Source organism: Salvia hispanica, chromosome 1, assembly GCF_023119035.1.
Source record: "Salvia hispanica cultivar TCC Black 2014 chromosome 1, UniMelb_Shisp_WGS_1.0, whole genome shotgun sequence".
Classification (NCBI taxonomy): Eukaryota; Viridiplantae; Streptophyta; class Magnoliopsida; order Lamiales; family Lamiaceae; genus Salvia; species Salvia hispanica.
Window position 1 is genome coordinate 31,051,442 of NC_062965.1, and position 22,990 is coordinate 31,074,431.

At 36.4% G+C, this 22,990-nt stretch overlaps 3 protein-coding genes across 3 annotated transcripts; 2 read left to right on the forward strand and 1 right to left on the reverse strand.

The window, feature by feature from the left end:
• The first annotated feature begins 11,161 nt into the window (after positions 1-11,161).
• Positions 11,162-14,270, forward strand: LOC125212340 (probable E3 ubiquitin-protein ligase BAH1-like). The gene is made up of 6 exons (XM_048112511.1): positions 11,162-11,444; positions 12,912-13,156; positions 13,268-13,513; positions 13,610-13,747; positions 13,843-13,901; positions 13,967-14,270. The coding sequence occupies exons 1-6, from the start codon at positions 11,240-11,242 to the stop codon at positions 14,070-14,072; spliced, it is 999 nt and encodes a 332-aa protein (XP_047968468.1). The 5' UTR covers positions 11,162-11,239; the 3' UTR covers positions 14,073-14,270.
• Positions 14,271-17,120: 2,850 nt separating this feature from the next.
• Positions 17,121-17,722, forward strand: LOC125214035 (auxin-responsive protein SAUR50-like). Its single transcript, XM_048114922.1, has one exon. The coding sequence runs from the start codon at positions 17,129-17,131 to the stop codon at positions 17,648-17,650; it is 522 nt and encodes a 173-aa protein (XP_047970879.1). The 5' UTR covers positions 17,121-17,128; the 3' UTR covers positions 17,651-17,722.
• A 611-nt stretch (positions 17,723-18,333) lies between these two features.
• On the reverse strand, positions 18,334-21,766 carry LOC125209619 (mitochondrial outer membrane import complex protein METAXIN-like). The gene is made up of 6 exons (XM_048109212.1): positions 21,480-21,766; positions 19,952-20,286; positions 19,760-19,836; positions 19,601-19,661; positions 19,175-19,334; positions 18,334-18,759 (listed from the first exon to the last, which is right to left on the reverse strand). Exons 1-6 carry the CDS (start codon positions 21,631-21,633, stop codon positions 18,590-18,592), a joined length of 957 nt encoding a protein of 318 aa, XP_047965169.1. The 5' UTR covers positions 21,634-21,766; the 3' UTR covers positions 18,334-18,589.
• Positions 21,767-22,990: the final 1,224 nt, after the last annotated feature.

A 22,990-nucleotide genomic window follows, 5' to 3' on the forward strand; every position in this document is an offset into this window, starting at 1 on the left:
CGATCCACCACAATTGTTATTCCATTGATGATTCCGAGCTCCTTGACTACGGAGACGAATCTACTGAAAGTCTCGTGATCAATAAGAACAAGAAAGGCGAAAGTGAGTCTCCTTGTCACAATCCCCTCTGAAGTTGGAAAGGCGAAGTAGATGACCTGTTGACAAGGATTGACATGGAGGATGCCCGAACACACTCCATGATCCAATCAATCCATTTCTTCCCAAAGCCCATGCTTGTTGGCAAAATATGTGCAAATCAAGAATAAATCAAGGAAGATCATGGTCAACCAAATCAAGGATTACATTCCTTATTTGTAAGGCCTAATTTGTGTGTAAATATTTTTCCTAGAATAGACGTTTTGTATCATCTATATAAGAGGAATTACATTGTACATTATTCATAAATCAATAAAGAGAAAAATATTCTCTCCAGTACAGTTTAACATAGTATCACGAGCCATACGATCCTAACCCTAAACACAAGCCGTTTTTTTTTTCAAAGCACAAGAACTCAGAATCTTGTTCATCACAGTTCCTCAACAAAACAGCCCCAGAAATCAAACAAATCTGCCCACCCGTCCCAAACCCAGACGATTCAATCGAATCTTCAAACTCAGAACACATTCATCATCGTTGGGATACCTTCCTCAAACTCTCGACTCAAATTAGGCAACAACACACGACTCATATCAGCCCCAAACCTGCACCAGTTAGCAAAACCAAGTGAAAGCAACCGATGGCCACAAAAATAACCGAATCAGTTTCGATAGGAGTCAAACTAGATGGGAATAACTTCCTTGTCTAGTCTCGTCTAATGCGAATAGCAGTTGGAGGTCGTGAATTGCTCGACCACCTTAAGGCGATACAGATCCACCCAAGAAATACGACCCGAAATTCAAAGCATTGCAGGCGGCGGATTACGTCGTGTTTTCTTGGTTGATCCAAAACATGGAACAACGATTGGTGTTACAGTTTGCTCAACATCAAACTGCGGCAGCAATGTGGCGGAGCCTCGCCACCACGTTTGGAGCACGCAAGGATCCAGTCCAGATTTTACGATCTGGAGGATCGAACCAACAAGTTGGTTCAAGGAACCAATACACTCGAAGCCTACTGGGCATAACTTCAGAACTTATGGGTCCAGGATGGATATCCGGCCTGCCCATACACATGTTGCGACGAAGGCGTCAAGATCTATCAGACGGAGACAAAAATCAAGAGACTCCATCAATTCCTCTCCAGCGTGAACATCAAATACGATGGACTCCGGAGGGAGTTGTTAAAAGAAGACCCTGCACCCGACGCTGAGACCACGCTCGGGATTTTGAAGCAAGAGGAAGGGCACAGCGAGATCTGGAGGTAGCCCCAACCTCCAGATTCTGGCATCGGCGCCGGGCTCGGAATCCGTCCAGGTTACCCTCCTCCTCCCCATCAACAGAACCGATAGCAAACGCGTGGCCCGCAACCACAACAGCCACGCCGAGGCCAACCTCCTACCGAATCTACTTCAAATCGGAATAGAGAAAAGGAAGACAAATCCAAACTTTATTGCACTCATTGTCAGATGCCTCGACATACTAAGGAAACATGCTTCCAGTTAATAGGATACCCGGAATGGTGGGAGGACGGGCATATGCAACCGAATCGGAACCAGGCGGCGAGGGGGAGATCCGCCGTCAGTTTTCCAACTGACGAACAAAATATCCAGACCAAAGGAGATTCGAATGGGGCTTCTTTCGGAACGCCAGGAGGTGGTCCGACAGAGACGCCAGCCGGCGGGTGGTGGGCGACGAATTCGGCGGTCAATGGCAAGGAGGCGCAGTCGGCGGGAGCGAGAGCTAATCTGGCGGCGCAAACATCGTTTAGAGGTAATGGGTTTAGGATTAAAAGACCTAAACCCACAAACTACCACTTATTTAAAAAATGACCCCCTTCCAGCCTCTTATCTTACTAATCTAAAGTGACAGTTTGGTGAAAAGACAATTTTATCCTTTTTAGAGGGAAAATGTGAAGCTATTTTTGTTCACCCTTTTGGTCATTTTGTGAAATGGCAGCCATTGGATAAAACAAATTGCAGCCCCTATTGGCTTCTCAAATGGTCCAACCAAATGCAAACTTCTTGACTAGAATCTGCATTTTGTGGACTGATTTTGTGATTGCTGTGTAGCAGGTTTGGTTCGGATTCTCTGCTTGGAATCCGGCGACCGTTGGCGGATGAGACGACGAGAGAGATGCCAGAGATGCAGAGGAAGCGGCAACGCTATGGGTTACTGCGGAGGCAGCGATGCAGGAGGGCCGACGGCGGCGGAAGCGGAATAAATAGAATCTTGATGAATAAAGTTGATCTAAACCAAATCTTGAGAAGAAGAAATTCAATCTACAATATAGATAGAACCAAAGCCGACGAGACATAGCGGTGGAACACTGAGGAAGGACGGTGGCTCGGCGTGTGAGGGCGGTTGGGCAGCGGCGAGGCGCGACGGGTGACGAGGCAGGGAACGGCGGCCGGGGAGCTATGCAGCGCAGCGGATGTGAAGGAAGCAAGTGGGTGGCGAAGCACGGTGGTGGACCGCGAGGCAAGGCGTGCCGATTGAAGTGTGTCGTCTAGGCAAGCGGAAGGAGGCAGGCGGTGGGGGCGGCGGCGCATGGCAGGGCGGGGAGTAGAATAGCGTTGAGGGGGAGAGAGAGATAAATGATTTAGGGTTTCATGGAATATTAGTTATTGTATACTAATTGGGCTCTAATTTTGGGCCTTTAATGTAGCATATAATTTGGGTTCTAATAGTGTAGTGTAATACATAAATAATGTTCTTTTCAACAAAAATAGAAGGTGTTAAACTCTATTATTATTATTACAATAAATATTTTTCTCTCATTTTTGTTCTCTATTAGATTTTATTTATTTCACTCATATCAGATTTAAAATTGTATAAAATTGTTTGCCAATTTAGAGATGCTTCACAAGCTAAACAATATTACTAAGTTTTTAGATTAAATTACAGAAAAAGATTAAATTATACAGAATAAATTTAAAATTAAACTTAACTTATAAACTTTGTATAACTTCTTAATATAAAAAAGTGTAAATTGTTACTTTATTCAAAACAACAAAGATGCATAAAATATTATCTATATTTTAAGTGATATTTACTTTTTATACGTATATGTGGCAGGGAGTAAGAAATTTATTCTTTCTAATATCAAAAACTCATTTAGTCTTTGACTGTATATCAAGTTATGCTATAGTTTGAAATTAAATAGAAGAAATAAATAATCAACTGATTAGATAATACAAAGTTTCTAACTTGACTTTCTCAAAGAAGTTTAAATTTTTATTATTTAAATTATTCATATATTTAATGTGGATATGTTTAATAATTTTTTTAATTAAGCTATTAAATTTATATATTGATTTACCTTTTATTTGGATTAATGACTACCATAGCACTGTCAATAAACATTTTTACTCACACATATTTTCTTTATTTATAATGTATGTCTTATTCTAATTAACTCATATTCTTTTATCATAGTTACATATCTTCTTTTTGTCATTAATTTTTATTGTTTTTACTCCCTTAGATTATAAATTAAAATTATATAGATATTTCATTCATTTGGGAGTAGTAAATTCTCCAATTAGAGTAAGACAAGATAAGTATATTTATGTTTTTTAAAATTTTCACATTGCTTTGAATTCATAATTTCTTTATATTTATTATGTTTTGTATCTATTATTTGAAATTTTTATGTCCTGTGCATAGCACATGTGTTAATACTAGTTTAGATAAAGGCACTCTTTGCATGAATAAATTACATATTGCACCCCAAACTTGTGATACATTTCAAGTAGACCCCAAAATTATGTGTAGTAATCATTTTTCAGTCCTCGAGAATGTTTCAGAAAATTCAATTGCTTGTCATGTTAAAAACACTGTTATAGATGATAGGGGATGGATATTTGATTGTGGGGCGACAGACACTATAACGTATGATAGGTCTGACTTTGATGAATTGTTTCAAGCTAAACGTACTTATGTGGAAACTGCTGGTGGTGATTTGGCTCATGTGGACGGGGCAGACACTGTGACAATTTCTCCCACCTTGACAATTAGGGGTGTCGAAACGGGTAGCGGGTATCGGGTAATTTCTAACCCGACCCGATACCGCTGGATATCGGGTATCCGTTATCCGACCGAAACAGGTAACGGGACGGGATCGGGTATTCATATTTAGGGTTTTGCGGGTATCGGGTGTACCCGATACCCGAGCTGGTAACCCATTAGTCCCGAAAATTACCCGATTATTTATTTTTATACTCCATAAGATATATTAGCATTTTATAATTTATTTATTTTCCTCTATTAATTAACGTTAAGTTTTTTTTAACTTTTTTTAATCTTATTCTCTCACGTCTTTCTTGATTCTCATTCCACCGCCACCACCTGCCAGCCTATTTCTTTTTCCTGTTACTTGTTGCTCTATTACACATATTACATATATCTTAAATTGATTCTTAATATTATTTTAATTTCTTTATTGATTTCAAAATTGTTGGGAAGAAATTCAGCTTTGTGAAATACTCCGTATGTATTCTTGATTCATTGTGAATTTGTGGTTCTTGATTCTTAATTTTACATTTCTCTAGCCACCGGCCTCCTTATAACAAAAATAAGATTTAAAAAAAACCATGGTCGGGTCGGGTACCCGCGACGTCGGGTGCGGGATACCCGAGTCGGGTATCGGGTGCGGGACGGGTATCGGGACTGCCATTATGGCTGAAATCGGGTGTGGGTACCCGCGGATATCTGTTTCGACACCCCTATTGACAATATCAAATTGTCTCTATGTTCCATCTTTGTCACAAAAATTGATATCCATTAGTCATGTGACTAGGGAACTCAACTGCACTCTATTGATGCACCCGAGATTTTGTTTACTGCAGGATATCCGGGCAGGTACGATCATTGGGCGTGGCACTGAGCGACGAGGGTTGTACTATGTGGACGAGATCGCTCAAACTGGCAGGGCAATGCTGGCTCACGGATCTTCGGAACGAGACTTATGGTTATGGCATATGCGGTTAGGGCACCCGTCTTCTGGTTATTTGAATATTTTATTTCCGCATCTTTTTAAGAATTTAGTTTTTGAGTGTGAGACTTGTATTTTGGCCAAGAACCACCGACAAACCTTTAAACCCAGTAATACTAGAGTGGATTATGTTTTTTCTCTGGTTCATTCTGATGTGTGGGGTCCGGCTCCAGTACTTGGGGGAGGGGGTTTCGGTATTTTGTCATTTTTATTGATGATTGCACTCGCATGACTTGGGTATATTTTTTGAAAAATAAATCTGATGTCTTTGAAAAGTTTACAGTTTTTTATAAATTGATCCTTATCCAATTCAACACAAAAATCAAAACTCTTAGGTCCGATAATGGGGGAGAATTTGTTAACACTAAAATGAGAGACTTTTGTGCCCAAACTGGTTTAGTACACCAAACTTCTTGTGCCTACACACCTGAGAAAAATGGGGTAGCAGAACGTAAGAACCGTATTCTTCTTGAAATGACTAGGGCCCTTCTTTTTGACTCAAAAGTCCCAAAATCGTTCTTGCCAGAAGCCGCATATTTGGCCAGAAGTCCCAAAATCTTTTAGTCGCAAATATTCCTCCTACATTATCTCTAGATCCCTGCATATTTGGTTGTTCTGTCTATGTCCATATCCCAAAACATGAGCGTACAAAACTTTCTCCCTGTGCCGTCAAATGTGTCTTTGTTGGGTATGGGTTTAATCAAAAGGGCTATAGATGCTACGATCCCAAAACCAGACAGATCACCACAACCATGAATTGCACCTTCCTAGAGACAAAATTATTCTACAATACCCAACTTACCAGTCAGGGGGAGAGTAACATAAATGACTTCAATGCTAGTGACATGTTAAGTTGGGCACCAACGACCATTAATCATAATCCTACTGGAGATCAACCCGAGTCAGATACATCTGTCGCCGAGCCTGTCTTACCCATGGTACAGCCCGAGGAGCCCATTGCTCACCCGTCGTCGTCCCCTGCTTCGGTATCCGAGGTGCATAATATTGTCGAGAATACTCTTACTACTGACAATATACATGATGAGATTATAGATGGGGATATTGGCCAGTACATCCTACCCCCGAGGAGCATGAGAGGAATCCAGCTGAAACGGTATTCTCCAGGGAAGATAGATAAACGGTCACGATACCCTATTGGGAATGTGGCCAAGGCAAACATGAAAAAAAATGGCAAGGGCATTTGAAGCTGATTTATTTGAAAAAGAGGAAATCCCACAATCATGGATGGAGGCTATCAAAGTCAAACAGTGGAGAGAAGCAATATTGTTGGAGTTAAAAGCATTGGCGATGAATCATACTTGGGTGAAGTGCCTTCTTCCTGAAGGGAAGAAACCTATAGGTTGCAAGTGGGTATTTACAATAAAAAGAAGACCAGATGGATCGATTGAAAGATACAAAGCCCGCCTAGTAGCAAAAGGATACACTCAAACGTACGGTGTAGACTACTCAGAGACGTTCTCCCTTGTGGCTAACATTAACACTGTACGAGTATTGCTATCTATTGCAGCAAATAAAGACTGGCCATTGCATCAGTTTGATGTAGCAAATGCCTTCCTTCACGGTGAACTGAAGAAAGAAGTTTATATGGTGGCTCCTCGTGGTTTTGAAGATGAGTTTGCAGCTGGAGAAGTCTGCTTATTAAAAAGGACTTTGTATGGGTTGAAGCAGTCCCCTAGAGCTTGGTTTGGGAGGTTTACCGAGGTGATAAAAAAATATGATTATCAACAGAGTAATGCTGATCATACGTTGTTCTTGAAGAAGAAAGAGGACAAGATTACATGTTTAATAATCTATGTTGACGACATGATCATCACAGGGGATGACACAGAAGAGATAGAGCAGTTGAAAAAGAATATGGCCAAGGAATTTGAGATGAAAGATTTAGGGGATCTCAAATACTTCCTACGAGTTGAAGTCTTGAGATCAAGAGAAGGAATCTTTATCAGTCAGAAGAAGTACATTCTTGATCTCTTAGCAGAAACGGGGATGATGGAGTGCAAACCAGTGGACACACCAATTGCTGTGAATCATGGACTTCAGATTACAAAAGGGACAAGACTTGCCGACAAAGAAAGGTATAAGAGACTGGTAGGTAAATTGATTTACCTATCTCACACCAGACCCGAAATAGCTTATGTAGTCAGTGTTGTAAGTCAGTTTATGCATCAACCACAGAATGATCATCTTGAAGCAGCATTAAGGATAGTAAGATATTTGAGGAGGACTTTTGATTATGGGATAATGTTCAAGAAAAATGGACATTTTGAAGTACATGGATATACAGACGCTGACTGAGCTGGAAATCTAATGGATAGAAGATCTACCTCAGGGTACTTTACTTTTGTAGGGGGAAACCTTGTCACGTGGAAAAGTAAGAAACAAAAGGTTGTGGCTTTATCCAGTGCTGAAGCTGAGTTCAGATGTATAAAGAATGGTTTAATGGAAGTATTGTGGCTTAAAAGGTTGATGAGTGAATTGGGACTTGTGTCACAGAAGGCTTGTCAATTATTCTGTGATAACAAGGCGGCGATCAGTATTGTAGAGAATCCAGTCCAACATGATCGAACAAAGCATGTTGAAGTGGACAGACACTTCATCAAGGAAAACATTGAATCTGGTGTTGTGGAATTTCCTTTTGTTCGGTCTGAAGATCAGTTAGCAGATATTCTGACAAAAGCTGTGGGAGCAAAGAATTTCTCAAAAGTGCTTGACAAGTTAAGTGTCGGAAATCCCGTAACTTAACTTGAGGGGGAGTGTTGGCAAGATATGTGGAAATCAAGAATAAATCAAGGAAGATCATAGTCAACCAAATCAAGGATTACATTCCTTATTTGTAAGACCTGATTTGTGTGTAAATATTTTTTCTAGAATAGACGTATTGTATCATCTATATAAGAGGAATTACATTGTACATTATTCATAAATCAATAAAGAGAAAAATATTCTCCCCAATACAGTTTAACAATGCTCACTAGTGTCTCCTCAAGAAAGTCTCATTGAATTGTGTCGTGTACCTTTTGAAAATCTAGTTTAAGTATTGCCAGCTTTTGTTTAGCCTTCTTCAGCCTCCAAATCACTTCGTTTGCAATCATAGCTCTATCAAATATTTGTCTGTTCTTGATGAAAGCAGATTGTATTTCTCCAATTAGATTTGGCATAACTTTGGCAAGTCTCTTAGCCAAAATCTTAGTAATATCTTGTAAATATTGTCAATTATACTAATAGGTAGGAAGTCTTTGATATCTATAGCTTCATCCATTTTTAGACTCAAAGCTACCCATGTGTGGTTTATTCCCTTAATCGAAAAACTCAATGATGAAAGTCACAATCTCATCGCCAATATCATGCCAAAGTTCCTTGAAAATTTTGAAGTTGGATCCATCATATATTTGGGAGCTTGGGAGACATCGCAATCTTTGAGTGCCATGTTGATTTTCTCGATTTTTGGTCTTTCTTCAATCGACTTGACTTGCTTGCTCGAGATCTTGGGGTGTGGCCGACTATCCATGTGTATGTTTGATCCAACACATGTTTCTGCTTTTATAAACCTTTAAAGAATTTGAGGAGCTCAATTCTGAAGACTGTACTCCCATTTCTTATTAGTTCAATTCTGTTGGCCTACCTTCGCCCGAGTGCCAGCGTGTGATGGTATTTTGTATTCTTATCTCCTGACCTAACCCGCTTGTCCCTCAAAAGTCGCTTCTAATAACTCGCCTTTCTATCAAGTCACTTGGTAAGTGAGCCTCAATAGCTGCAAGTCTGTCTAGCAAAGTCACATCGATCTTCATTCCCATTGTCAATCTTTCTTTGAGGTCTGAATTTGGGCATCTTCGAGTCTCTTAACGGTTGCGCTGACATTCACTAAACACTTTTTGTTCCAAATCCTTATCGGTTGATCTAATGCTTTCAGTTTGCTGATGTAATGGCAGTATTTCCTATGCTCTTCCATTATTCTCTGACTAGCTTCATCAAAGCCCAGATGCAAAATTAAACGTCGATGCATTTGAACGATTTGGCCTAAATGATCTTTAAAATTCTAGTCAAAGTTCAAATAGTCAAATTGATAGCAAAACAACAAGCATATCCAATTCTTAGTATCATTTAAAATTTCAAAAGACGAATATCAGGATAAAACTTTAAAAGATTATTGTTTATTAAGAGGAAAAAGATGAACCATGAATGAAAATTAAGTAAATCTCTCCATCTACTTTCAACTTTTACAAAGATGGCAAAGTGTATGATCACGAATGCATGAAATTGAAAAAATATCAATTCTTTCACATACTAAATGAACAATGGGACAAGATACGTTTGCCACGACTTGATTGAGAGGGAAATGAACCCTTTTCATTATTTATACAAAGATGGCAAAGTGTATGATCACGAATGCATGAAATTGAAAAAATATCAATTCTTTCACATACTAAATGAACAATGGGACAAGATACGTTTGCCACGACTTGATTGAGAGGGAAATGAACCCTTTTCATTATTTATATTTACCTTTTTTATTGCAAGTGTCACCTTATCGTGAATCTATTCATTTTTTGGCCCCATTATTTACTCAACTTTGTACTTACAAATATACTACTCCTACTACTATATGATATACAAATAGGATTTGATGCAAAGTTGAGTGGGATGAAATCCAAAAATTAAAGCAATCTGGCTAAAGCAGTAAGGAAAGGTCTCGAAAGATTCTGTCAATTCATGGATGAAATATGTGGACAAAAAATGATACTCTAATTGTAGCACTAGCACATCGTCACTAATTTGGACTTGATTGAGTTTCCTTAAATTGTAGGGTATTTTGCAAATTGCAATGCTAATAATATAATATTGGTCTCTAAAATCATGAATTTTAGTCAATATTTCGAATTTTTCACGATTAAAATCGATCTAGAATATCACAAATTTTGCACTTTATTTGGTATTTCTCACGGCATATCTATCCCCATATTTACTAACTTATGAGGTTTTTTTTATTTTACTTGACACAATTAAATCAATGTGGTTTTCTACATGACTTTTTATCCTACTTTTTAAAAGTGATTTAAAATAAGATTTTGATAAAAATATCTTATTTGGGCTAGTTTGGGTAATACCAAATAAAGTGCAAAGTTTGTGATATTTTATATCAATTTTAAAATTTGTGAAAAATATCAAATTTTGACTAAAATTCATAATTTTAGTAACCAATATCCCGTACGATAATAATAATAACAAAAAAGGAAAACCGATTTTAAGAAACTTAACGGTTTTCAATATACGCGGAATCCAAGTCACCATAATCATTTATATCATTATTTAAGTTTTATCAATGAATTATTGCTCAAAGTATCAAATAAACACTACATCCACGTTATAAATACACTATTTTCAGTTATCTCAGATTGTTTTCGGTGCTACTCTTACTATATGCAAGTAAAATTAAAATTATTATTATTATTATTATTATTATTATTATTATTTTACTATAGTATGAAACGTGTAATACATGATGTAGTAATGAGAATTGTATTAATAAATTCAAATTCATTCAATACATAAAATAAAAAGGATAAAAACAATTAAAATAATAAAAGTTTGTTAGTCAAATCTCATAAACTGTAAACATTATTATATTATAAATTTTCAATTTTATTCTCAATAATCAATCCGAATATAAACGATGTCTTTTGTTAATGTTTAAAATGATATTTTTCACTAATATAAATAGATTTTTTTCTTTATTTTAATCGATTTTCATCACCAAAATATGTACTATCATTTTTAATACAGATAAAATAATTATGAAATATTAAAAATTTATAATGGTAATATAATTTTCAAATCGTACTGCGATATTTAAATAAATCTATAAAAAATGACTGTTATTTCGAAATAAAATACTAATGAAAAATGGCAACTATGCATGCAGAGTTGATAGGGATAGAGATTGTTGCTTTGCTTCCCACGAAAAACACGCAAGTATTAATCTGATCCGCACAGCTCATCTTCTTCAATCGTCTCCTCCTATTGATCTAATAAATTCCCTTTTCCCGATTTATGTGAGTCGGAACAGAGATTTCAATTTTGTTGAGCCGCGAACACTTGAATTCAATCAACGCAATTTGATGCGGGAGCGATGAAGTTTGGGGAGAAGTTTTCGGTGTATCTGGATACGAATCAAGAGAGGTTCGTGAAGAATTGCCGCCACGTGGAGTACAAGCGCCTCAAGAAAGTGCTCAAAAGATGCAGAAATTGTACGGCTATCAACGATTCCCCTTCTGTTGACGATGATGGGGATGAAGCCGCATTCTCTCAGTTTTGCCAACTTGAGTCCTGCCAATGTCAGTAATGCCTCGCCTCTCCTTTTAATCACTGCTTTAATTATGCTATTCCAGCGTATATGTAATCACTGCCAATGTGTGCGTGTGGCTTCTTTTGATTGAGATTTGAGGGGGTTTGTTTGATGCTGTTGTGGCTGACCTAGGTAAACGGATAATGTGTATAGTTTGTGAATAGGAATATGTATATCTGATGCAGTGAGTGATTATTCTGAATGTTGGAGTTAATGATTGATCATGTGATAACAGTAAAACTTTTTAACCCAACTTCAGAACATATTGTATCTTGCACTGACTATGCTTCCATGTGCTGCATTGTCACTGTATCTCGTAATTATGCAGCTACTGTGTGAGAAATATTTTCGACTACTTTCGGATTGGGGAGTCTATAACAAAGTATATAGGAGGGTCAAATATTATATACCTGGTATTAAGTGCCTATTTCTCTTGATGACAATATATACAGTCCTCATTGTAAATGTGTAAATTAACTTTCATCTTGATCCCTTGGAGAATTATCTTCTTTGTGACTAAGAATGCTTTTATCCTAGTATTTAGGTGCAGTATCGGGCATGTAGTCTGTAGTCTACATAGTGTACCTTTCGTATATGTGATAGTGAGAGAAATGAGGAAGATACTGAATAGTTTATCTGGATGTGCAAACTGGAAGCAGTGAGATGATTTTGGCTGTATTTATATTGAAATGCTATGCTATCTGACTAGTTTTATATGTTAGATATCTCTTATTTAGTGTGTTGCAAATATGATAGTAAAGGTCATGATAAATGCACAGGCATTCGTAAGAAGCAGATGATGGAGTTCCCTTTGCAGTGGCTTCTTTAACATAATCTATTGTGAATATTCAACTCCATCAAGCAAGCATATGTAATAATTTCACTGTTATGTCATTCTGGGATTCTAAAAGAAACTATATTTAGATACTAAGGAACAACATCATTTAAGTTTGGTTGCTAATCTTATAATGGCATTATGAACTGAGTTCAACAATTAGTGTCAAATGCACAGAAATTAGGCAGACTGTTGAAGCGGACTTGTTTCCACTTATTTTTATTTTAAAAAATAATTAGTTACACCTGTGGTTTACGTACTTAGAACTGCACTCCACCAGAAAGAAGATTATTCTGGAAGGTTAATGAACTTTCCTGAATCCTGATAATGTGATTGTGATTCACAAATTGGAGCTTCTAGAAAAAATAACATGGAGAGTAGTCAATGTGCAAGACTTGATAAATGAAAGTATTAGTGACTATTGATTGCTGGAATACCCCATGTATGGTTTCAACCTGCGAATGCTGTGCGCATGTCCCAGATTCTGAACTATGAAACTACAGAAAATTGTCTTACAAATCCTTTTCATCTTTTCTTTCTATTCCTCATCTCTAGTTCCATATTATTAGCTCAAGTTTAGCTCTTACGACGCTAATAATGTCGTCTTTTTGCATAATTTAGTTTGTGATCAGAAATTCTTCTCCGAACTGATGAAGGAGGCTACTGATATAGCTGGATGCTTTAGTTCAAGAGTGAGGCAGCTTCTCCAATTTCATATCCATGGTGGAGCGCAGCGATATTTTACATTTTTACGCTATTGTTTTGCTGCCCCTAAACGAAAGACAGCACAAGAATGTAAGATGTTAACTGAATATGCTATGATGAATGCTATGGCCATGCGGAAAATTCTCAAGAAGTATGATAAAGTAAGTAGAGGCCGGTTCTGCTGTTAGTTATGATTGCTGCCGAATTCCTAACCCTATGCCTGTTCATGTTTTTCTTCTTACATTCTTCACTAAATTCATGAATTGATACAGATACATAGTTCTGCCAATGGAAGGAAGTTCAAGTCTAAAATGCGTGCAGAACATACAGAAATTCTGCAGTCACCTTGGTTAATGGAATTAGGGGCTTTCTGTAAGAACTTCAATGAACGTAGAGGCGACACTGGTGGGCTCCACAATCCATTCTTATTTGACTTAACTGCTTCAGCGCCCACGATGACTTTGATCCTCCCAGATAATGTGAAACTAGAATACAATCTAACTTGTGCAATTTGCTTGGTAAGGTTATTTTCTTTGGTAAATTCTTATGGAAGTGTTCTTTTAATTTTTCTGTCGCAACAGAATAAGAACGTGTTTCTGTCAAATAATTGTCAGGATCTAGTTTTCAATCCGTATGCCTTGAGCTGTGGGCATATCTTCTGCAAATCATGTGCTTGCTCTGCAGCTTCCGTTATGGTTTTTCAAGGCCTCAAGGCTGCAAACTCAGAATCAAAATGTCCCGTGTGCAGAGAGGTAATGTTTCCTGCTTATTTATAAAATAGTATACAATTTATAGCTCTATGAGTAAGTTTTATGAAAGCTCTATGTGATATTTGGCTTCACTGCAGGTTGGTGTATACACCAAGGCGGTCCATATGATGGAACTGGATTTGCTTCTAAAGAAAGAGTGAGTAGAGAATTTTGATTGTTGTGTATCTTGCAAACGGATTTTGAATTGTTTTACGTTGGCAGGTGCAAGGAATACTGGAAGGAGCGTCTAGTTACTGAACGGGCTGACATGGTTAAGCAAACAAAGGTCTATTGGGAGACACAAACTGAGTACATGATCGGATATTGACATGATGCTCTGTAATGTTTCTTGCTGGCTCCCTCCATGCCCGGAACAATATATCCCGATTCGTTATTTGTCACTGCAGAGGTGACCGGCCTCTGACCGCCGATGCATTTGATCATCTTGGCGATATCATTTTAATGGGTGTCACAGATACTGTAATTTTGCACACTCCTCTCCACTGACTTATTTTTTTTTGGAAATATAGGTTTCTGACCTTCTGCTGTTTTCCCACAACTTTTCTGTGGTAAGATGCTCTTTCTTCAAGTCTTATCTACTCCATATAGTAATTATTTTGCCATGCATGGTGCTTTCTATATTTTATTTCGAAAAGTATGACTAAATCATCAATAATGCAATTGGACATGTTGCATGACAATACATGAGAAATAAATTTCAGGACAATATTAGTGTAAAAAATGACAATTTATATCTTACCATTTCAATTTTAATTTATTTTGTAATTAATTTTCAATTTGATTGCTAATCTCAAATACTATTAAGTTAGCTCTTATTTTAATTTTGTATCACACAAAATATTTTGTTACATAGAAAATAGCCAAATACAATGAAAAAAGTTCAATGATTTCTTTAATTAATAAAAAAAAATTAAACTAAGAATGTGGGCCAAAATATAAGAGTTGGAGTTTCTGTGACCATTTATACAAAGTTTGTGAGTCAAACTGCTAATTATGTCAGGTAATACCAAAGTTTATAAAATTGGAAATGTGCCAATTTTCATGTTGGAATGGCCCTATATTGTATGACTACAGTATAATTGCATATATGTATTTGTATCACCTAACTACTAATTGTAGTACTCCCTCCGTACCGCTTTAGCAGTCCCGTTGACTTTTCTGCACTCGTTTTGTAAAAATGATAATAAATAGTTAAAGTGGAAAAATAATAAAGTAAAAAAGAGAATAATATAGGGAAGAGTTTTATCTACATTATTCTCTTTTTTACTTTATTATTTCTCCACTTTAACTATTTATTATCATTTTTACAAAACGAGTGAAGAAAAATCAATGGGACTGCTAAAGCGGGACGGAGGGAGTATTATATATTGACAACTACACTGAATATTAATTATTATTACGCCAATATATCAACTATGGACATATTATATTATTTCCATTGACTAGAAATATATTACTGACGTTAGCTTCACTCAAACTATGTAATTGTAATAATTATATATACCTACTACCAGGCTATTAAATGTACTTTAGTAATATTTGTTGATTTAGTTTTTTATTTGATTTTATTATGTCCAATTTATATCGACAACTTAATTTTATAAACACCAATTTTTACTTGGAAATGGAAGAACAGTGGGGTTTCAACCTTAGATCTGTATTGCAAATAATCGACGCATCATTGATACTTCCTCCGTCCGCTATTAGGAGTCTCATTCCTTGGCGGCACGAGTTTTAAGAAATGTTAAGAAAAGTGGGTGGAAAAAAGTTAGTGGAATAGGGGTCTCACTTGTATATATTAGTTTTAAATGAAATGTGGGTGAAATGAGTTGGTTGAAGGTGAGACCCTATTATCATTTATAATAAAAGTGAACCGAGACTCTTATTCGCGGACGGACTAAAATGAAAAAATGGGACTCCTACTCGCGGACGGACTAAAATATATATTCCATGTTATATAAGTTGAATCTAAGTTTGAAATATTACAATCCATATCGTTTACTAACATGTTTTAATTTAATTTTTAACCATGTAGGAATTGATTGATTTTTCTCGGCGCAACTAATATGCATTTCTAGCGGATCATGTTTTTTATCTTCTTTTTGTCCTTTCTTTTTGAAAAAATATATGATAAAATTATTTATTAGTGCATAGTACCTTGTAAAACTACTTTTTTTACTTTTGTAAACATTCTTAAGCACATAACTGCATTCTGATTACATGATGAAATCTTGTTTAAAAATATAATATTATATTAGCTACAAAAAGATTGAGATAAGATTGTATACTATGTATATTTCCTATATATGATCCTATTCCTAGCACTCTCTCTATTTAGTTTTTTTGTACACCCCATTCTCTTTACTAGTATAAATTACTGTAATACAATAACAATTATATGTACTAACTCAATTTGTTGAGATTATTTACAGTTCAAAATTTTGTGAATTGAATGTGGCTATATTTTGACTGCAATCATGTTAATTTATCTTTTGCAAAATATATTTAAAATCAGGTTAATGTAACCATCATGTAATTAACTAAAATTCACATCTGATCAAACAAATTGTCTCACTTAATCCAGAAGGACCACGATCTAGCTAGGCAGTGTCGGTCCACTAATATCATCATGTGTTCCATTACACACATTTATATAAAAAGTTATTACTCCCTTCTCCGTCCCAGATAATTCGTCCCAATTTTCAATTTCAGTTCCATTTCACTATTACCATTTTTGGTAGTGGACCTCATATCTATAAAACTAATATATAAATGTAGGACACACATTTCACTAACTTTTTCAATCCACTTTTCACTACAATTCTTAAAACCCGTGTCCGGTCAAAGTGACCCGAATTATCCGGGACGGAGGGAGTATTCAGATCCTAATCAAACTCATCAACATCCATTTTTATGTGAAGTTATATCTCTTTAATCTTTATAGAGTCGAATATCAGTAACTTCAAGAGTTTTAATCCTATACGCAATTTATAATCAAGGAAATTGATTGCATAATCAACTTAGCAAAAAAAAGTTAATATTCATTTTAGCCAAATTGTTTGGAGTGGAAGGGCTATTATATGAGTGATGCTAGATTTTTATATTTTATGAGTAACTTTTTAATAATTATATATGCTAGAAATCTACTAATAATTTCCAAATCCTAACAACAAAATCAAAAAAATGTATGAAGCCTACCTCTTATAAATACAGCACTCGAAGCTGTCGATTAAACCACGCTGTATTTTCATTCATCATTCCTCTCTCTTTCTCTCTCTCTCTCTCGAATTCACACACACACACACACACATATATATATATATATATATATATATATATATATATATATATATATCAATTCTCATGTCGTCGGCTATGAAGAAAATGAACGCAATCAATCAGATTGTAAGGCTAAAGCAAGTGATGAGGAGCTGGAAAAACAAGAGCCGCTACGAACCGGCCGATCTGAACCCCCGAACCCCATCCGGTTCAGTGGCGGTCTATGTCGGGCGGGAGCGCCACCGCTTCGTGGTCCCAACCCGGTTCTTGAACTTTCCGGTTTTCGTGGCCCTGCTGAACCAGGCCGAGGAGGAGTTCGGGTACCAGGCGACCGGGGGCATTGCGCTGCCGTGCGACGCCGGTTTCTTCGGGTGCATCATGGAGCTCCTCCAAAAAGACGAGAAAAACTTGCACGGTTTAGGGCTCCACGAGTTCGTGCAGATGGTTGCCGAGGCGCGGTTCCGGTGCAAACAAGTTGGGAGCAAGTCTGTTCGGGGACATTCCATAAAATTGGAACCGCGCATAAATCAGTCATGCAAGCGCTATTATTCGTCGCCGCCGCCGCCCAACTCCGTCACGCCGTTGCTGCAAAAAACTAGGATTTGACAATGTGATTAATGGTTGTTGCTATCATGTTGTATAGTTTCGTTGAGAATTGAGATCACCAACTTTTATTAAGGGAACCTCAGATGGCTGACCATTTTTAGCATCACAAATTCACAACCAAAAATAAGAAAATTTTTGGGTTAGAAATTTGTAAATCAAAATTTAAATATATAATTACCAAAACAAATTTTTAACGTCTTGATCATCTCTAACATTTTATTGTCCAACTTTGGAAGTGTTGCACTAATTAATGAGGAATATTTGCTTATTCTGTTTCAAATTTCGATATACTCCTACAAAAAAGTTTATTTATGAATTGGAAGTTGATTTTTCTTTGGCATGCTTCAAAAATCGGACAAGGGTGAAAATGAGAGTTTTTCTTATTTTATTTGTGTGTACGTAACTGATTGGGATTGAAGATACCGGTGAAGCCCATGCCATGGATTTCAGCTTGTTGTATATTATAAGTAGAATAAAATAAAGAATCGTATCGATTATTTATTAATGCATGTTTAGCTTCTAAAACGTTCATTGTTTTATGAAGATAGATTTATATATTTGATTCCTTCTTATCCTTATTGATATGCTTGTTTTTTATTTCATACAAAATTATCGATTTTTTTATAAAAGCAGGAGTTAATGTTTGTTTTATTGTAGTAATAGATATGATTTGTACTATAGACTCAACAAAGAAATAAATCCATACTCCATTTGGCAATGGGAAAATTTGCATTTATGCTCAGCTTCTATAGCTTAGTACAAGAGATAATTCCCCCTACTCTAAAACTCATTAGCAGACTGTCAGAAAATAAAAATCCAATGACTTGCTTGCTTATATGCAATTTATTTTCTCAATCCCTAGCAAGCCCAAGTCTAACTAGGAAACACGAAAAAATCGACCATTGGAGACGAACAAATCTCTATCAGATTGGTATATTCCTACTCATAATCATCACCAAGCTCCACCTCAGCATCATTAGATCCACCAAGAACGGAAAGGAAAACCAGAATAGCAACAAGCTGAGTAGCTAGAAAGTATTTAGCACGTCTCTTGAATTTCTTCTCTTCCTCTGTCTTCTCCCTACGTGGTTTGTTCTTTGGCTTTGTACCTATAAATTTGTAGTGAATGGGTAAATCTACAAAAACATGTGAATAGTAATAGTCGAATGCTTCCACAGAGAAACTACAAGTGCGTCTCTTTGCACCTGTTTTTCTTCTATTTTATCAGAGGAAATGGAAATTTTATAACCGAACTGTACAAGTGGGAGAAGAGACATTCTGACATACACACACGGAAGCTCATGATAGCTTCATAGCTCAAACTCAAGCCCCCTTAATAATGTCTCACAAGAAAACTTCCTAAAACACTCCTATTTTGGATAACTCTGTTGCTATGGTGATGACTAATCTATCCCAAACAGTATTCTCTTCCGTATCAATACAATTTTTACCACCCGTATGCTTCAAAAACTGACATTATATAGTTAGTAAAACAGGATAGCAACATCGGTACAAGTGACTCACTCCAATTTGAAGGACCTCGTTTTGAAGCTGATGATGAGGGATCTGACTGAGGAACTGATGAAGATGACGAACTGGCATCTATATACCCCAGTTTATGATTCTCGGCATACTTCACAAGATTAGCATGACCCAAAAGCTTGCTTCTTAGAACAGATGTTTCCTATCAAAGGAATATGATTCAATATCTTAAATGCATCAAATAACCAGTGCAGTATAAAGTTGTGGGGCACTTAACCATTCATACAATACCAAATAAGCATGGCAATTTGTAACACTTCTATTTCAGGTTGAAGCATATCTCAGATTTTGTTCTTTGCAGAAACAAAAAGAGCAATATGAAATTTTCATTGTACTGGATTCAAAACTCACTTCAGAAAGGAAGTCTCCAGTTACAATGATTCAAATATAACCATTAGGAGTACTCACAGGTAAAGCAAGAAGAGTAAACAGAGCATGCCCAAGAAAAACTGCATCCAAACTTGTTGGCCTGAATTAGAAACATTGTGTTAGGCAGTATTTACCAAATACTATAAAACAAGAAAAAGCAGCAGCAAGTCAGGTTTAAACAGAGCAAAAGGAAATTACCTTTCTTCGAAGAAAAATGTATGTTCCCCCAATCTAGCTGACAAAGCACAATATGCCACAGTTACTCTTCTATATATCTGCGCATAAAAACAGCATAAGTAGTTGTTTCACCATGTAGGCTAGGCAATCTTACATAACTAGACAGTAGACACAGAAAAACACAAGATGAGAATTATGTCTAAACAGAAATACCTCTTCTTCCCTCCTTTCTGCATTCTCTGATGTTATCCCAAGTAGTTGTTTCACTGCATAAACTTGCTTATAGTACAAAATCTTTCCAATTGGCCAAGGGAGATCAGAGTAGTAAATCTTGTGAGCTGACTTGCCATCGGAACTCACCCATAGTTCATACAAGACTGCATCAGCAAGCCATGACTCAACCATCGCCTTAAATGATACCCATTCAGGTATATCACTGACCTCAGCATCCAAGTCAACAATGCCATCTTCCTTTAATTTCTGAAGGACCCCACTGTTCTCATTGTTATAAGCAACATAATCACCAGACTCAACAAATGGTATCTGATCTGGTAGGGGTACAATGCATATCCATTATTTGAGATACAGAGACTACAGGCTCAAGTAGCAGCAGAGGCCAGAGATGCATACTTACAAAAAAGATATAATGATTTTCAGTGTATAAACAGCAAAAACCAAAATATCATGTTTGGTGTTACTAATAGCACGATTAATGCATATATTGAAAGTTAATGGACACACCAACAAAAAAGAAGCTTTTTTGTCAAAAGTCAATATCAAGATCCACATTTTTCATAATAAAATTTCACAAGTTCCTCTGCAATACCATTTACCATGGTAATCATCTAAAGCTTTTCTAAACCAAAAAATTAAATAACTTAGCTATGGAATAATGAATATTCACCTGCTGATATTCGAATTCGACTACGTATGGTAGCATTATACACCTTTAAATGAATCACGCAGAGAAAGCTAGTATTTCCCTTTCACAAAAATCTACTTAACCTGGAATATCTGATTGCTAGAGAATTACATCGATCTCTGTTTAGAACCATTTAGCTGGAGGCCTTAGATTCATTTTCTTTTAAAAGAGATTCTAAACATATACTCCCCCCGTCCCCGATTAGGAGTCACACTTTGACCGGGCATTGATTTTAAGAAATGTAAAGAAAAGTTAGTTGAAAAAGTTAGTGGAATGTGAGACCTATTTTTTTATATTGGTTTTATAATAAAATGTGAGTGAATTGAGTTAGTGGAATGTGAGACCTACTTACTATTTATGGTAAAAATGAAGTGTGACTCTTAATTGGGGACGGACCGAAATGGAAAAGTGTGACTCTTAATCGGGGACGGAGGGAGTAGTGTTCAGTCTATCAACTGTTTTCGGACAGCAACAATAGCAATGTTCAAACACAATCAACCGTAATCTTGCAAATTAGAAGCTCATTGCAGAATAACTAAAAAAGGCAAACACAATAAATCCACAAATTCATAATCCAAAAGCAACCATTGCAGAAGGCTCATTTTCTTGCTACCAATTCGGTAGCAACCAATCATGTAACGGGAAACCTGAAGAATAACTATTTGATCCTTTTAAAACAAAGCACGCAAACAAAAGAAGGCGTGAGAGTATATTAAACCAAAAACATGAACCAGCAATTACTTGATAAAAGGAAAATCGACAGCAGAAATTAAAATTAAAAAGAAAAAGTTTTGATACGATTAAAAAAGAATGAATTACCAGAATCAGGATGAATGAGATTGAATTCCAAAGTGAATGGGATGTTGGCAAATTTAAGATAAATGTAAACAGGGAGACAATTGGGGCAAGCAGTGGGCAGCGAGAAACTGGGCTTTCTTGCCACGAGTGTCAGCGCCTCTCTTCCATCTTCCATAGCTCCCACAGATTAACTAAAACAAGATTGCTGGAATGCTCTTAAATTTGATTTTGATCTAATTGTACAAGATTGAATTGTTAAACCCTAGAGAAGGGGTTTGAGTCATTGAGCCATTTCCTGGTGGTTTATTTGATGCTTAATTAGTTATTTATTTGGGTACGAAAAATATATAAATTTTTTAATGTGTATTCATTTAATAAAATCGAATCAAACTGAATAAATTAAGTATTTCCCTTTCAGTCTGAAATTGGCCACAAATCATTTGTGAATTGTTTCATGAGTAAAGATCAAATAAATAACATTCAGTTTTTCAAAATCGGGTTCAAAACTTTTGAAATCGTTATCGAAGTGGTCATAACATTTGAAATAATTGTCGAAGTGATCCTTTTCCGTCAAAAACTAATGGTCAACGCCTAATTAATGAATTTTTTAAAACTTAATTAATATACTAATGCATAATTAATTAAACAAAATTAAATATAAAATTAATAAAATGCTAAGAAATTTCAAAATCGACTATTTCTCCCTCTTTTTCCTTCTCTTCCATCTCTCCTTCGTTCTTTCTAAATCGGAATCTCTCTCTTCTTCTCTCCGGCGCTCAACGTCATCGCGTCTTTCTCTCTCTGCTCGCTCCTCCACAAATCGTCGTCATCGTGTGTTTCTCCGTATTGCTGCTGTCCGAGATCAAAACCGTCGCCGTCCACCATTGGTGTCGCCATCAACCCCCATTTCTTTCGGTCCTCCTCATCTCTCTCTCAATTTTCTTTCTTAGCGGTCCAGCGTTGTTATCTCCGCCGTCACGGTCGCTGTTGCTGGAAGATGGTTTCGCTTCCGTCACCTCCGCCTGCTCGTTGTTAGTCGAGAGAAAGACGCGACGACGTTGAGCACCAGAGAGAAGAAGAGAGAGATTCTGATTTAGGAAGAACGAAGAAGAGATGAAAGGGAAGGAAAAAGAGGGAGAAATAGTCGATTTTGAAATTTCTTATCATTTAATTTTGTTAAATTAATTATGCATTAGTATATAAATTAAGTTAAAAAAATTATTAATTAAGCGTAGACCGTTAGTTTTTGACGGAAAAGGACTACTTCGACAACTATGTCAAATATTTAGGACCACTTCGATAACGATTTCAAATGTTTTGGATCTTTTCAAAAATTAATGTTTTGGATCAAATTCGTATTCTGACTATATGTTTATAACCAATTTTGACATTTACTCTTGCTTTATTTATATCCCATTATTTGTCAATTATGGTCTATAAAATAAAATTTTGGCATTTTGTGATAAATTGAATTAAAAAAAATACCTGCATAGTCCATGATAAGAAGGGTAAATTTTATTCTAGGGCTAATC

What these genes read in the sequence shown, in the direction of transcription:
- LOC125212340 (XM_048112511.1), top strand. Translation starts at nt 11,240, where the DNA reads ATGAAGTTTGGGGAGAAGTTTTCGGTGTATCTGGATACGAATCAAGAG. An exon ending in AATGTCCCGTGTGCAGAGAG is followed by an intron (nt 13,748 to 13,842) that starts GTAATGTTTCCT and finishes GCTTCACTGCAG; the next exon opens with GTTGGTGTATACACCAAGGC. An exon ending in GATTTGCTTCTAAAGAAAGA is followed by an intron (nt 13,902 to 13,966) that starts GTGAGTAGAGAA and finishes TTACGTTGGCAG; the next exon opens with GTGCAAGGAATACTGGAAGG.
- LOC125214035 (XM_048114922.1), top strand. Translation starts at nt 17,129, where the DNA reads ATGTCGTCGGCTATGAAGAAAATGAACGCAATCAATCAGATTGTAAGG.
- LOC125209619 (XM_048109212.1), bottom strand. Translation starts at nt 21,633, where the DNA reads ATGGAAGATGGAAGAGAGGCGCTGACACTCGTGGCAAGAAAGCCCAGT. An exon ending in CAGAAAGGAGGGAAGAAGAG is followed by an intron (nt 19,837 to 19,951) that starts GTATTTCTGTTT and finishes TTTTATGCGCAG; the next exon opens with ATATATAGAAGAGTAACTGT. An exon ending in ACATTTTTCTTCGAAGAAAG is followed by an intron (nt 19,662 to 19,759) that starts GTAATTTCCTTT and finishes TTTCTAATTCAG; the next exon opens with GCCAACAAGTTTGGATGCAG.